At 54.3% G+C, this 13602-nt stretch overlaps 1 protein-coding gene across 1 annotated transcript in view; it reads left to right on the top strand.

The window, feature by feature from the left end:
* The first annotated feature begins 4603 nt into the window (after positions 1-4603).
* LOC132379890 (TOM1-like protein 1) overlaps positions 4604-13602 on the top strand; it is a 60963-nt gene continuing 51964 nt past the window's right edge. Inside the window, exon 1 of the mRNA XM_059948188.1 lies at positions 4604-4849. Coding sequence (XP_059804171.1) covers positions 4630-4849 — 220 coding nt within the window. The 5' untranslated portion in view covers positions 4604-4629. The remainder of the gene's footprint in view (positions 4850-13602) is intronic.

The following is a 13602-nucleotide window of genomic DNA, read 5'->3' on the forward strand; positions in this document are numbered from 1 at the left end:
GGAAAATATCAAGTTGGATAGGTCACCGGGACTGGATGAGATGTACCCCAGGCTACTGTGGGAGGCGAGGGAAGAAATTGCTGAGCCTCTGGCGATGATCTTTGCATCATCGATGATTGCAGATGTTGTTCCCTTATTTAAGAAAGGGAGTAGAGATAGCACAGGAAATTATAGACCAGTGAGTCTTACTTCAGTAGTTGGTAAGTTGATGGAAAAGATCCTGAGAGGCAGGATTTATGAACATTTGGAGAGGTTTAATATGATGAGGAATAGTCAGCATGGCTTTGTCAAAGGCAGATCGTGCCTTACGAGCCTGATTGAATTTTTTGAGGATGTGACTAAACACATTGATGAAGGAAGAGCAGTAGATGTAGTGTATATGGATTTCAGCAAGATAAGGTACCCTATGCAAGGCTTGTTGAGAAAGTAAGGAGGCATGGGATCCAAGGGGACATTGCTTTCTGGATCCAGAACTGGCTTGCCCACAGAAGGCAAAGAGTGGTTGTAGACTGGCCATATTCTGCATGGAGGTCCATGACCAGTGGTGTGCCTCAGGGATCTGTTCTGGGACCCCCTCTTTGTGATTTTTATAAACGACCTGGATAAGGAAGTGGAGGGATGGGTTAGTAAGTTTGCTGATGACATAAAGGTTGGGGTGTTGTGGATAGTGCGGAGGGCTGTCAGAGGTTACAGCGGGACACTGATAGGATGCAAAACTGGTCTGAGAAGAGGCAAACACAAGGAAATCTGCAGATGCTGGAAATTCAAGCAACACACACAAAATGCTGGTGGAATGCAGCAGGCCAGGCAGCATCTATAGGGAGAAATACAGTCGACGTTTTGGGCTGTGACCCTTCGTCGGGACATCCTATAGATGCTGCCTGGCCTGCTGCGTTCCACCAGCATTTTGTGTGTTGCTGAGAAGAGGCAGATGGAGTTCAACCCAGATAAGTGTGAGGTGGTTCATTTTGGTAGGCCAAATATGATGGCAGAATATAGTATTAATGGTAAGACTCTTGGGAGTGTGGAGGATCAGCGGGATCTTGGGGTCTGAGTCCATAGGACGCTCAAAGCAGCTGCGCAGGTTGACTCTGTGGTTAAGAAGGCATACAGTGTATTGGCATTCATCAATCGTGGAATTGAATTTAGGAGCTGAGGGGTAATGTTGCAGCTATATAGGACCCTGGTCAGACCCCACTTGGAGTACTGTGCTCAGTTCTGGTCACCTCACTGCAGGAAGGATGTGGAAGCCATAGAAAGGGAGCAGAGGAGATTTACAAGGATGTTGCCTGGATTGGGGAGCAAGCCTACTGAGAACAGGTTCAGCGTCCACCAGTCGGGACAGTGTGTGTTGATAATTACTCCCATGTGATGGGCGCAGATTCAAAGCCCCTGTGCTGGAGACCCGAGGGACGGCGGATACTGGAATCCGTAGTAACGCACAACTAGGCCGATGGAAAGAGAGAAATGTGATACGTTTCGGTTTTAAACCCTGCATCAGGTGAAGAGTGGAGGGAGAGATGCCCCCTTGTGGGGGGGGGGGTGGAGAGAGCGGTGAGGATGAGAATTGGGGCGGGGGGGGTGTTGCATCGACAGAGAGTACAGGTGTGCTGGGAGGGAGCAGGGTGTTGGCAAGTTTAACAGCCCGGGGGGGGGTGGTGAGGATGAGAATTGGGGGGGGGGGTGCAGGGACAGAGTGTACAGGTGTGCTGGGAGGGAGCAGGGTGTTGGCAAGTTTAACAGCCCGGGGGGGGGGGGGTGAGGATGAGAATTGGGGCGGGGGGGGGTTGCAGGGACAGAGTGTACAGGTGTGCTGGGAGGGAGCAGGGTGTTGGCAAGTTTAACAGCCCGGGGGGGGGGGGTGAGGATGAGAATTGGGGCGGGGGGGGGTGTTGCAGGGACAGAGTGTACAGGTGTGCTGGGAGGGAGCAGGGTGTTGGCAAGTTTAACAGCCCGGAGGGGTGGTGAGGATGAGAATTGGGGGGGGGGGGAGGATGAGAATTGGGGGGGGGGGTTGCAGGGACAGAGTGTACAGGTGTCCTGGCAGGTAGCAGGGTGTTGGCAAGTTTAACAGCCCGGGGGGGGGGGTGAGGATGAGAATTGGGGTGGGGGGGTGCAGGGACAGAGTGTACAGGTGTGCTGGGAGGGAGCAGGGTGTTGGCAAGTTTAACAGCCCGGGGGGGGGGGTGAGGATTAGAATTGGGGTGGGGGGGTGCAGGGACAGAGTGTACAGGTGTGCTGGGAGGGAGCAGGGTGTTGGCAAGTTTAACAGCCCGGGGGGGGGGGGGGTGGTGAGGATGAGAATTGGGGCGGGGGGGGGGGTGTTGCAGGGACAGAGTGTACAGGTGTGCTGGGAGGGAGCAGGGTGTTGGCAAGTTTAACAGCCCGGGGGGGTGGTGAGGATGAGAATTGGGGGGGGGGGTGTTGCAGGGACAGAGTGTACAGGTGTGCTGGGAGGGAGCAGGGTGTTGGCAAGTTTAACAGCCCGGGGGGGTGGTGAGGATGAGAATTGGGGGGGGGGGGTGAGGATGAGAATTGGGGGGGGGGGGTTGCAGGGACAGAGTGTACAGGTGTGCTGGCAGGGAGCAGGGTGTTGGCAAGTTTAACAGCCCAGGGGGGGGGTGAGGATGAGAATTGGGGCGGGGGGGGGTGAGGATGAGAATTGGGGGGGGGGTTGCAGGGACAGAGTGTACAGGTGTGCTGGCAGGGAGCAGGGTGTTGGCAAGTTTAACAGCCCGGGGGGGGGGGGTGAGGATGAGAATTGGGGGGGGGGGGTTGCAGGGACAGAGTGTACAGGTGTGCTGGGAGGGAGCAGGGTGTTGGCAAGTTTAACAGCCCGGGGGGGGGGGGGGTGAGGATGAGAATTGGGGCGGGGGGGGGGTGAGGATGAGAATTGGGGGGGGGGGTTGCAGGGACAGAGTGTACAGGTGTGCTGGCAGGGAGCAGGGTGTTGGCAAGTTTAACAGCCCGGGGGGGGGGTGAGGATGAGAATTGGGGGGGGGGGGGTTGCAGGGACAGAGTGTACAGGTGTGCTGGGAGGGAGCAGGGTGTTGGCAAGTTTAACAGCCCGGGGGGGGGGGGGGTGAGGATGAGAATTGGGGCGGGGGGGGGTGAGGATGAGAATTGGGGTGGGGGGGGTGCAGGGACAGAGTGTACAGGTGTGCTGGGAGGGAGCAGGGTGTTGGCAAGTTTAACAGCCCGGGGGGGGGGGGTGCAGGGACAGAGTGTACAGGTGTGCTGGGAGGGAGCAGGGTGTTGGCAAGTTTAACAGCCCGGGGGGGGGGGGGTGAGGATGAGAATTTGGGGGGGGGGTGCAGGGACAGAATGTACAGGTGTGCTGGGAGGGAGCAGGGTGTTGGCAAGTTTAACAGCCCGGGGGGGGGGGGGGGTGAGGATGAGAATTGGGGGGGGGGGGTGCAGGGACAGAGTGTACAGGTGTGCTGGGAGGGAGCAGGGTGTTGGCAAGTTTAACAGCCCGGGGGGGGGGGGGTGAGGATGAGAATTGGGGTGGGGGGGGGTGCAGGGACAGAGTGTACAGGTGTGCTGGGAGGTAGCAGGGTGTTGGCAAGTTTAACAGCCCGGGGGGTGGGGTGAGGATGAGAATTGGGGCGGGGGGGGGTGAGGATGAGAATTGGGGTGGGGGGGGTGCAGGGACAGAGTGTACAGGTGTGCTGGGAGGGAGCAGGGTGTTGGCAAGTTTAACAGCCCGGGGGGGGGGGGGTGCAGGGACAGAGTGTACAGGTGTGCTGGGAGGGAGCAGGGTGTTGGCAAGTTTAACAGCCCGGGGGGGGGGGGGTGAGGATGAGAATTGGGGGGGGGGGTGCAGGGACAGAATGTACAGGTGTGCTGGGAGGGAGCAGGGTGTTGGCAAGTTTAACAGCCCGGGGGGGGGGGGGTGAGGATGAGAATTGGTGGGGGGTGCAGGGACAGAGTGTACAGGTGTGCTGGGAGGTAGCAGGGTGTTGGCAAGTTTAACAGCCCGGGGGGGGGGGGTGAGGATGAGAATTGGGGTGGGGGGGGTGCAGGGACAGAGTGTACAGGTGTGCTGGGAGGTAGCAGGGTGTTGGCAAGTTTAACAGCCCGGGGGGTGGGGTGAGGATGAGAATTGGGGCGGGGGGGGGTGAGGATGAGAATTGGGGTGGGGGGGGTGCAGGGACAGAGTGTACAGGTGTGCTGGGAGGGAGCAGGGTGTTGGCAAGTTTAACAGCCCGGGGGGGGGGGGTGAGGATGAGAATTGGGGGGGGGGGGTGAGGATGAGAATTGGGGTGGGGGGGGTGCAGGGACAGAGTGTACAGGTGTGCTGGGAGGGAGCAGGGTGTTGGCAAGTTTAACAGCCCGGGGGGGGGGGGGTGAGGATGAGAATTGGGGTGGGGGGGTGCAGGGACAGAGTGTACAGGTGTGCTGGGAGGGAGCAGGGTGTTGGCAAGTTTAACAGCCCGGGGGGGGGGGTGAGGATGAGAATTGGGGTGGGGGGGGTGAGGATGAGAATTGGGGTGGGGGGGTGAGGATGAGAATTGGGGTGGGGGGGTGCAGGGACAGAGTGTACAGGTGTGCTGGCAGGTAGCAGGGGGGGCGAGTTTAACAGCCCGGTGGAGGGGGGGGCGATCACTCCTGGTCCTTTATGGGTAAATGGGATTGATGTGGATGGTCACGCTGGGCCGGACGGTGCTGGACCGATTCCGGGAGTGGATCCGGTGTCGATGCGTCCCGCCCCCGGTCCCGCCCCGTGTCCCCGCCCGCAGCGCTTCTCCGACAGCGGGATCCGAGTCGAGCCGGAGCGGAACCGGGCGGATGGCGTTCGGTAAAAGCCCCAAAGACCCGTTCAGCACCTGCGTCGGGAAACTGATCGGTGAGTCCGAGCGGGTCGGGGTCCCGGACCGGCGGGCAGTCGGCGATCCGGTCTGACTCCCGAGGATGGGTCCCGTCGCCCCGGAACTTTGTCTCTGGGTAAACCCGGGCCAGTCTCCAACCCAGAGTGAGGGCCCTCCTCCCTTGCCCCCCGAGTCCTGCCCCTGAGCCCGAGCAGCTGACCCGTTAACCCGTTCAGTCGGAAAGATCTGGGTTCGGAGAAGAGTTACGAGGATTTGCCGGGACGTCAGGGTCTGAGGGTTGCGCGGAGTTTGGACAGGTTCCGCTTTATAGTTTGCAACAGAGGACGACCTTGTTTAAAATAATGAGGGACTGGTCGCATCACAGCCTGGGATTGAAACGCCGATGCCCAGAAACAGGAAAACGCGCGGAAAGTAGTGGATGCGACCCGGTCCACCGAGAGCATCTTGGCGGGGAGCGTCTGGCAGATTCCATCATCAGGAACCCCCATCAGTAGGTCATGCTCTCTTCTCTGAGGTACAGGAGCCTCAGGACCCCCACCACCAGGTTCAGGAACAGTTATCACCCTCAACCATCAGGTCCCACACCACCAGGTTCAGGAACAGTTATCACCCCTCAACCATCAGGTCCCACACCACCAGGTTCAGGAACAGTTATCACCCCTCAACCATCAGGTCCCACACCACCAGGTTCAGGGACAGTTATCACCCCTCAACCATCAGGTCCTGCACCACCAGGTTCAGGAACAGTTATCACCCCTCAACCATCAGGTCCCACACCACCAGGTTCAGGAACAGTTATCACCCCTCAACCATCAGGTCCCACACCACCAGGTTCAGGAACAGTTATCACCCCTCAACCATCAGGTCCCACACCACCAGGTTCAGGGACAGTTATCACCCCTCAACCATCAGGTCCCACACCACCAGGTTCAGGGACAGTTATCACCCCTCAACCATCAGGTCCCACACCACCAGGTTCAGGGACAGTTATCACCCCTCAACCATCAGGTCCCACACCACCAGGTTCAGAGACAGTTATCACCCCTCAACCATCAGGTCCCACACCACCAGGTTCAGGGACAGTTATCACCCCTCAACCATCAGGTCCCACACCACCAGGTTCAGGGACAGTTATCACCCCTCAACCATCAGGTCCCACACCACCAGGTTCAGGGACAGTTATCACCCCTCAACCATCAGGTCCCACACCACCAGGTTCAGGGACAGTTATCACCCCTCAACCATCAGGTCCCACACCACCAGGTTCAGGAACAGTTAAAATACACACCTCCACCATCAGGCTCGTGAACCAACGTGGATAACTTCACTCACCCCAGTCTGAACCGACTCCATGAACTATAGACTCACTTTCAAGGACTTCACAACTCGTTCTCAGTATTATTTATTTTTTAATTTGCACATTGACTTTTTGTCAGTCCTTGTTCATGTACAGTTTTTTTTGTAAATTCTGTTGTAAGTCTTTATTTTTCTGTAAATGCCCTCAGGAAAATGAATCAGGGTAGTATATGGTGACAGATGTACTTTGACAATAAATTTACTTTGAGACAGCAGATAGTTACAGTGTCCTGCTCAGGGTAGGGGAGTCCAAAGCTAAGGGGAATAGTTTCCGAAGAGAGGTGAGAGTGAGTGGGTCATATCTAGAGGATGTTGCCCGGGCTTGAGGGCCTCAGTTACAGGGAAAGGTTAAAAAGGTTCGGACTTCATTCCCTGGAGTGTGTGAGAATGTGGGGAGATTTGATAGAGGCGCACAAAAAGATGAGGGGTATAGATAGGGTAATCTTTTTCCACTGATGTTGGGCGAGATTAGAACTAGAGGTCATAGGTTAAGGGTGAAAGACTTAAGGGGAGCCTTATGGAGACCTTCTTCTCAGAGGGGGATGAGAGCGAAGGCCGAGCTGCTACTGGAAGTGGTGGACGTGAGTTTGATTCCAGCGTTTAAGCGAATTTTGGGTAGGTATTTGGATGGGAGGGTTGTGGTTGAGGTGCAGGTCGATGGGAACAGGCAGAATAACAGATCACCACAATGTTGTTCTGTGACTAGGACAGGGAGCTGAGGGACTCTTTCACACGAGGGAGGGGGCGATCTGTCAGTGGAAGGTACAGTAATGTCATTTAAGAAACTCTTGGACAGGTGCGTACATGGGGGGGGGGGGGCTTAGAGAGATATGGACCGAATGCAGGAGATTTAGACTAACTGGTTAATGGGGTTAGCATGGGTTTGCTGGGCTGAAGGGCCTGTGACAGGGCTGTATTGCTTTATGACGTGATTTGCATTTTTATGGCACCTTTGGGTCCCAGCACACACCGAGTGACCCGCGAGTCCTGAACCTAAGGTGTGGGGTGTGGGTGACCAGGGTCTGGGGCGGAAGCTGTGTGGTCAACCCCGACCTCGGGCCCCTTCTCGAGGCCAGTCTCTGCCTCTCAGGTCACTCCCAGACGGACCCAGCTGACACTTCCGGACCCAGTTCCTCCGGCACGCTCTGTGGCCACCGGGAGGGCAGGTACCAACCCGCAAAGCGTCCGGACAGAATGCATCGGTGAAAACGGGCAAGGGCCCAATAGAGACGTGTCGAATTTCTTTAACATCCTCAGGTTGCAGGTGCTAGTCATACAATAGTTAATGAGTTACCAAGGCCAATGAGCTGGTGGTAGTCATGACAACAGTGCCAAGTATGTCAAAGTTTAGTGAGATCATCAGCTTTGTGCTAATGCAGAGGTGTCGCAGCCTGCCACTGTTACACCGCCTGATGCCCACAGCCTCACGACCACCTTCATTAATTCTGACTTGCGTTGTTCTGGAGCAGCAAGATAATAGAGATTACAATTGGGTGGAGATACGTCTCCACCAAAGGAGGTGTAAGGCATTCCTTCCCTCCGCTAGCCTGTAGGTCGCCCTTGGGCAAGGTGTAGCCCCTGCTTTGCCCCCATTCAGGGTCACGTGAAGCCATGGGAGCAGGTGGTGGATGCTCGTATGAGCAGCCGGTCCTGGTTATGCGACCACTGATGTCAGGCAGGCACTCTCTGAAGAGTATTGATAACGGCCGTGGTCACCCGTCTTGTAAAGTCACTGCCCAGAAGAAGGCAATGGCAAACCATTTCTGTAGAAAAACATGCCGGGAACAATCGTGTTTAAAAGACCGTGATCACCCACGTCACCTGACATGGCACAGAACGAATGAACGATAAGTCACAATAAAAAGTTTGATTAAATCGTGTGAGAGAGAATCGGTGAAGAAGTGGAGATGGATTGGGTTCATTGTCCAGTCAGAAATCTGATGGTAGAGGGGAAGAAGCTGTTACTGAAACATTGAGTGTGTGTCTTCAGGCTTCTGTACCTGTAGAAATAGTCACGGTGCCCTCCACCGTGTATCTGTAGAAATATGCTAGCCCAGAACCTTACCCAAGACAGTGGACGTTGGTTTTCCACTGATTGGGAAACCGACCATGATGTCATTACAAGATTGGGACAACTTGATGGTTGAGGGGTGATAACTGTTCCTGAACCTGGTGGTGTGGGACCTGATGGTTGAGGGGTGATAACTGTTCCTGAACCTGGTGATGTGGGACCTGATGTTTGAGGGGTGATAACTGTTCCTGAACCTGGTGGTGTGGGACCTGATGGTTGAGTGGTGATAACTGTTCCTGAACCTGGTGGTGTGGGACCTGATGGTTGAGGGATGATAACTGTTCCTGAACCTGGTGGTGTGGGTCCTGATGGTTGAGGGGTGATAACTGTTCCTGAACCTGGTGGTGTGGGGCCTGATGATTGAGGGGTGATAACTGTTCCTGAACCTGGTGGTGTGGGACCTGATGGTTGAGGGATGATAACTGTTCCTGAACCTGGTGGTGTGGGACCTGATGGTTGAGGGGTGATAACTGTTCCTGACCCTGATGGTGTGGGACTTGATGGTTGAGGGGTGATGACTGTTCCTGAACCTGGTGGTGTTGGTCCTGATGGTTGAGGGGTGATAACTGTTCCTGAACCTGGTGGTGTGGGACCTGATGGTTGAGGGGTGAAAACTGTTCCTGAACCTGGTGGTGTGGGATCCGATGGTTGAGGGGTGATAACTGTTCCTGAACCTAGTGGTGTGGGACCTGATGGTTGAGGGGTGATAACTGTTCCTGAACCTGGTGGAATGTGTCCTTTGCATCAATGATCATCACAGTCTGGGGATGTGCTGGGGCAACCAGCAAGAGTCGCTTCTGGCACCAACACAGCAAGCCAATAATTACTAGCTGGACGTCTTTGGACTGTGGGAGGAATGCAGGACTCCCAGGTGGAACCCGTACGGTCATGGGGCGAACGTGCAAACTCCTTTCAGGCAGCGGCAGGAATCGAACACCGGTCAGCTATGGCTGGTCCTGTAATAGTGACTGCACTAGTCCCCATCTCCATTAACAGCACCATGGTGACGGTGTTTGCACCTTCTGTATAAATAGCTTTGTTATTTACGGAACACTCCTTGCCTACGGGCGCTCAGCTGTGATTGGAGCGCCGGTGGGCTCCCGTGTGTTCAGGGCACTGGGCCGCTCGGTGGCGTGTGGGGTGGGTGTGGGAGGGGTTTCCCCTGCTGACAGTAATGGCCACAGCTGGAAAAACCATCAGTGCAGCCAGTATGACCTCTGTAGATCTGTGTCTGGTATCCAAGGGCAGAGTCTCAGGGGGTGTGATGAACAAAACTCGAGAGATTCTCCAGACGCTGGAAATCTTCAGCAACAGGCACAAAATTCTGGGAAATAGAATTCCCCCAGGGCAGACATGACTAATACGAGGGGACGTAATTTTACGGTGATCAGCGGAGAGTATGGGGGAGGGATGTCAGAGGTAAGTTCTTTACAGAGGTAATGGTGGGTTTGTGGAACACCCTGCCAGGGGTGGTAGAGGGAGGTACATCAGGAACACTTAAGGGACCCTTATATAGGAACATGGATAAAAGGGAAATGGAGGGTTATGGGGGAGGAAGGGTTCGAGTGATCCTGGAGTAGGTTAAAAGGTTGGCACAACATTGTGGACCGAAGGGCCTGTGCTGTGCTGTTCCAACTCAGCAGGTCAGACAGCATTTACGGAGAGGAATAAGCAGTCAACATTCAGGACTGGAAAGCAAGGGGGCAGTAGGTTAGAAGTTGGGGGGTGAGGGGGAGGAGGACAAGCTGGCAGGTGAGACCAGGTGAGGGGGTAAGTGGGGTGGGTGGGGGGGGAGGGGATGAAGTCAGAAGCTGGGAGCTGATAGGTGGAGGAGGTAAAGGGCTGAAGAAGAAGAAGGGATCTGATAGGAGAGGAGAGTGGACCGTGAGAGGAGGGGAACCAGAGGGAGGAGATGTGCAGGTGAGGAGAAGGAAGGGGGTGAGAGGGGAACCACAATGGGGAATGGAAAAAGAGAGAAGGGGAGAGGAGAGAAGAAATCGATGTTCATGCCGTCAGTTTAGAGGCTACCCAGCTGGAATATATATTCACCAAGGAGGCAGGGAGCCTTTTCCCCACCACACTGTCTACACCACCAACCATACCACCGACTAATTCCTCTCCCCATTGCTGGGTACATCACTCACACCCGCCATCCAATTTATTGACACAGGTTCGCAGTTTCTGAGCCCTTATAGAACCCGGATGCAAACATTATCAGCTCAGTCCACACAGCACTTACACCCAGTCTTACACATCGTTTGATAATCTCTTGTCTGACACCTTATCAAAGGCTTTCTGATGGTCCAAGTACATTACATCATCGTGGTAACCTTTACCTGTGCTGCCAGTTTCAGCCACAAAATCCTCCCAACAGATTCGTCACATGTGTGTGTCACAGCTCTGACTTGGCCCGCCCAGTCTATTATTTTCCAACTAGACTTTGACAGTCTACCTCGCTGTGATCTTGCACCTTATCATTTACCAGTTCTTTGCTGCATGATAGAGTTGTGGCTAACACAAAAGACAAGAGGCAAAGGTCAGGCTGGTTCTGCGATGGGCTCCACAATGTTTTCTCAGTTTTGGTCTGGACTGAGGCTGAACCTGCGGCCTGCTCCGGGCTCCACAACGTTTATTATTTTGGTCTGGACTGAGGCTGAACCTGCGGCCTGCTCCGGGCTCCTCAACGTTTATTATTTTGGTCTGGACTGAGGCTGAACCTGCGGCCTGCTCCGGGCTGTGCGACGTTTATTATTTAGGGTTGACCTGAGGCTGAACCTGCGGCCTGCTTCGGGCTCTGCGACGTTTATTATTTTGGTCTGGACTGAGGCTGAACCTGCGGCCTGCTCCGGGCTCTGCGACTTTTATTATTTTGGTCTGGACTGAGGCTGAACCTGCGGCCTGTTCCGGGCTCTGCGATTTTTATTATTTAAAGTTGACCTGAGGCTGAACCTGCGGCCTGCTCTGGGCTCCGCGACGTTTATTATTTAGGGTTGACCTGAGGCTGAACCTGCGGCCTGCTCCAGGCTCTGCGACGTTTATTATTTTGGGTTGACCTGAGGCTGAACCTGCGGCCTGCTCCAGGCTCCGCAATTTTTATTATTTTGGGTTGACCTGAGGCTGAACCTGCGGCCTGCTCCGGGCTCCGCGACGTTTATTATTTAGGGTTGACCTGAAGCTGAACCTGCGGCCTGCTCCGGTCTCCGCGACGTTTATTATTTTGGTCTGGACTGAGGCTGAACCTGCGGCCTGCTCCGGGCTCCTCAACGTTTATTATTTTGGGTTGACCTGAGGCTGAACCTGCGGCCTGCTCCGGGCTCCTCAACGTTTATTATTTTGGGTTGACCTGAGGCTGAACCTGCGGCCTGCTCTGGGCTCCGCGACGTTTATTATTTAGGGTTGACCTGAAGCTGAACCTACGGCCTGCTCCAGGCTCCGCAATTTTTATTATTTTGGGTTAACCTGAGGCTGAACCTGCGGCCTGCTCCGGGCTCCTCAACGTTTATTATTTAGGGTTGACCTGAAGCTGAACCTGCGGCCTGCTCTGGGCTCTGCGATTTTTATTATTTTGGTCTGGACTGAGGCTGAACCTGCGGCCTGCTCCGGGCCCCTCAACGTTTATTATTTTGGGTTGACCTGAAGCTGAACCTGCGGCCTGCTCCGGGCTCTGCGATGTTTATTATTTAGGGTTGACCTGAAGCTGAACCTGCGGCCTGCTCCGGGCTCCGCGACGTTTATTATTTAGGGTTGACCTGAAGCTGAACCTGCGGCCTGCTCCGGGCTCTGCGACGTTTATTATTTAGGGTTGACCTGAGGCTGAACCTGCGGCCTGCTCCGGGCTGTGCGACGTTTATTATTTAGGGTTGACCTGAGGCTGAACCTGCGGCCTGCTTCGGGCTCTGCGACGTTTATTATTTTGGTCTGGACTGAGGCTGAACCTGCGGCCTGCTCCGGGCTCTGCGACTTTTATTATTTTGGTCTGGACTGAGGCTGAACCTGCGGCCTGTTCCGGGCTCTGCGATTTTTATTATTTAAAGTTGACCTGAGGCTGAACCTGCGGCCTGCTCTGGGCTCTGCGACGTTTATTATTTTGGGTTGACCTGTAGCTGAACCTGCGGCCTGCTCCGGGCTCTGCGACGTTTATTATTTTGGTCTGGACTGAGGCTGAACCTGCGGCCTGCTCCGGGCTCCGCGACGTTTATTATTTTGGTCTGGACTGAGGCTGAATCTGCGGCCTGCTCCCGGCTCCGCGACGTTTACTTGGTTCTCCGCTGACCTGAGATGAACCTCAGCTCCGGGCTCCACGACTCTGGACCCGTTTTTGTTCTGAATGCTATTTGCTTAATTCTATTGTTCATATGATTTGTTTATTTCTCTCTGCTCGTCAGGTGTTTGACGATCTTTTTCTTACGGGTTCTTTGGGGCTCCTTTGTTTTGTGGCTGGCTGGAAGAAGATGAGTCTCGAGGTTATATATATTTTAATAATAAATGTTCTTTGAACTTTGAACACTTCACAGCCCAGTGATAAGCAACCCGGGTTCAATTCCCAATGCTGCCTTGAAGGAGTTTGTACCTTCTCCCCGTGACCACGAGGGTTTCCTCCAGGTGCTCCAGGTTCCTCCCACGTTCCAAAGACGTACGGGTTAGGGTTAGTGAACGTTGCTGCTGGAAGCACGGCAGCACATCCCCAGACGGTGTTGGTTGTTGACACAAATCGACACATTTCACTGTATGTTTCAACGTTTCCATGGATCATAGGACATAGAGATATCTACAGCACATTACAGGCCTTTCGGCCCACAATGTTATGTTCCATTCTAGAAACAGCCTAGAATTTCCCTACCGCATAGCAATGTGCAGTTATGTTTTTTTCCTCGCTGGCCTGCTCTTGGATTCTGTTCCCTTTTATAATCCACACTTTGGTCCTTCTTTGCTGAATTCAGACATTTTCCCAATCTGTAAATGTGTTGCTTTTTCTTAAGCAACCTCATAAGCCTTTTCCTTGATAAGAGGCATAGATTGTGTGGGCATCCGGGTTGAAATGGCTAACGTGCAGGGGTGTTTGAGGGTGACTGGAGGAGAGTGCAGGAGGAGTGTTGGAGAGTGCTGAGTGTGTGGATTGGACTCTTCCAGGGGTGACGGTAGAGGCAGTTACGGTTAGAACATTTAAGAGACTCTTAGAGAGCAAGTGGAAGTAGCGGGGAAGTTTACATTGAGCTTATAACTTTGTGAGCCAAAGGGCCTGTACTGTACAGTTGTATGTTCTTAACTGCAACATCTGGGATGGAATGGGGTAAATGTACAGAATCACGTATTAACAATGGTAGCCCATCGCAACTCACAGAA

This window comes from Hypanus sabinus, chromosome 23 (genome assembly GCF_030144855.1).
Source record: "Hypanus sabinus isolate sHypSab1 chromosome 23, sHypSab1.hap1, whole genome shotgun sequence".
In the NCBI taxonomy this organism is placed as follows: domain Eukaryota; kingdom Metazoa; phylum Chordata; class Chondrichthyes; order Myliobatiformes; family Dasyatidae; genus Hypanus; species Hypanus sabinus.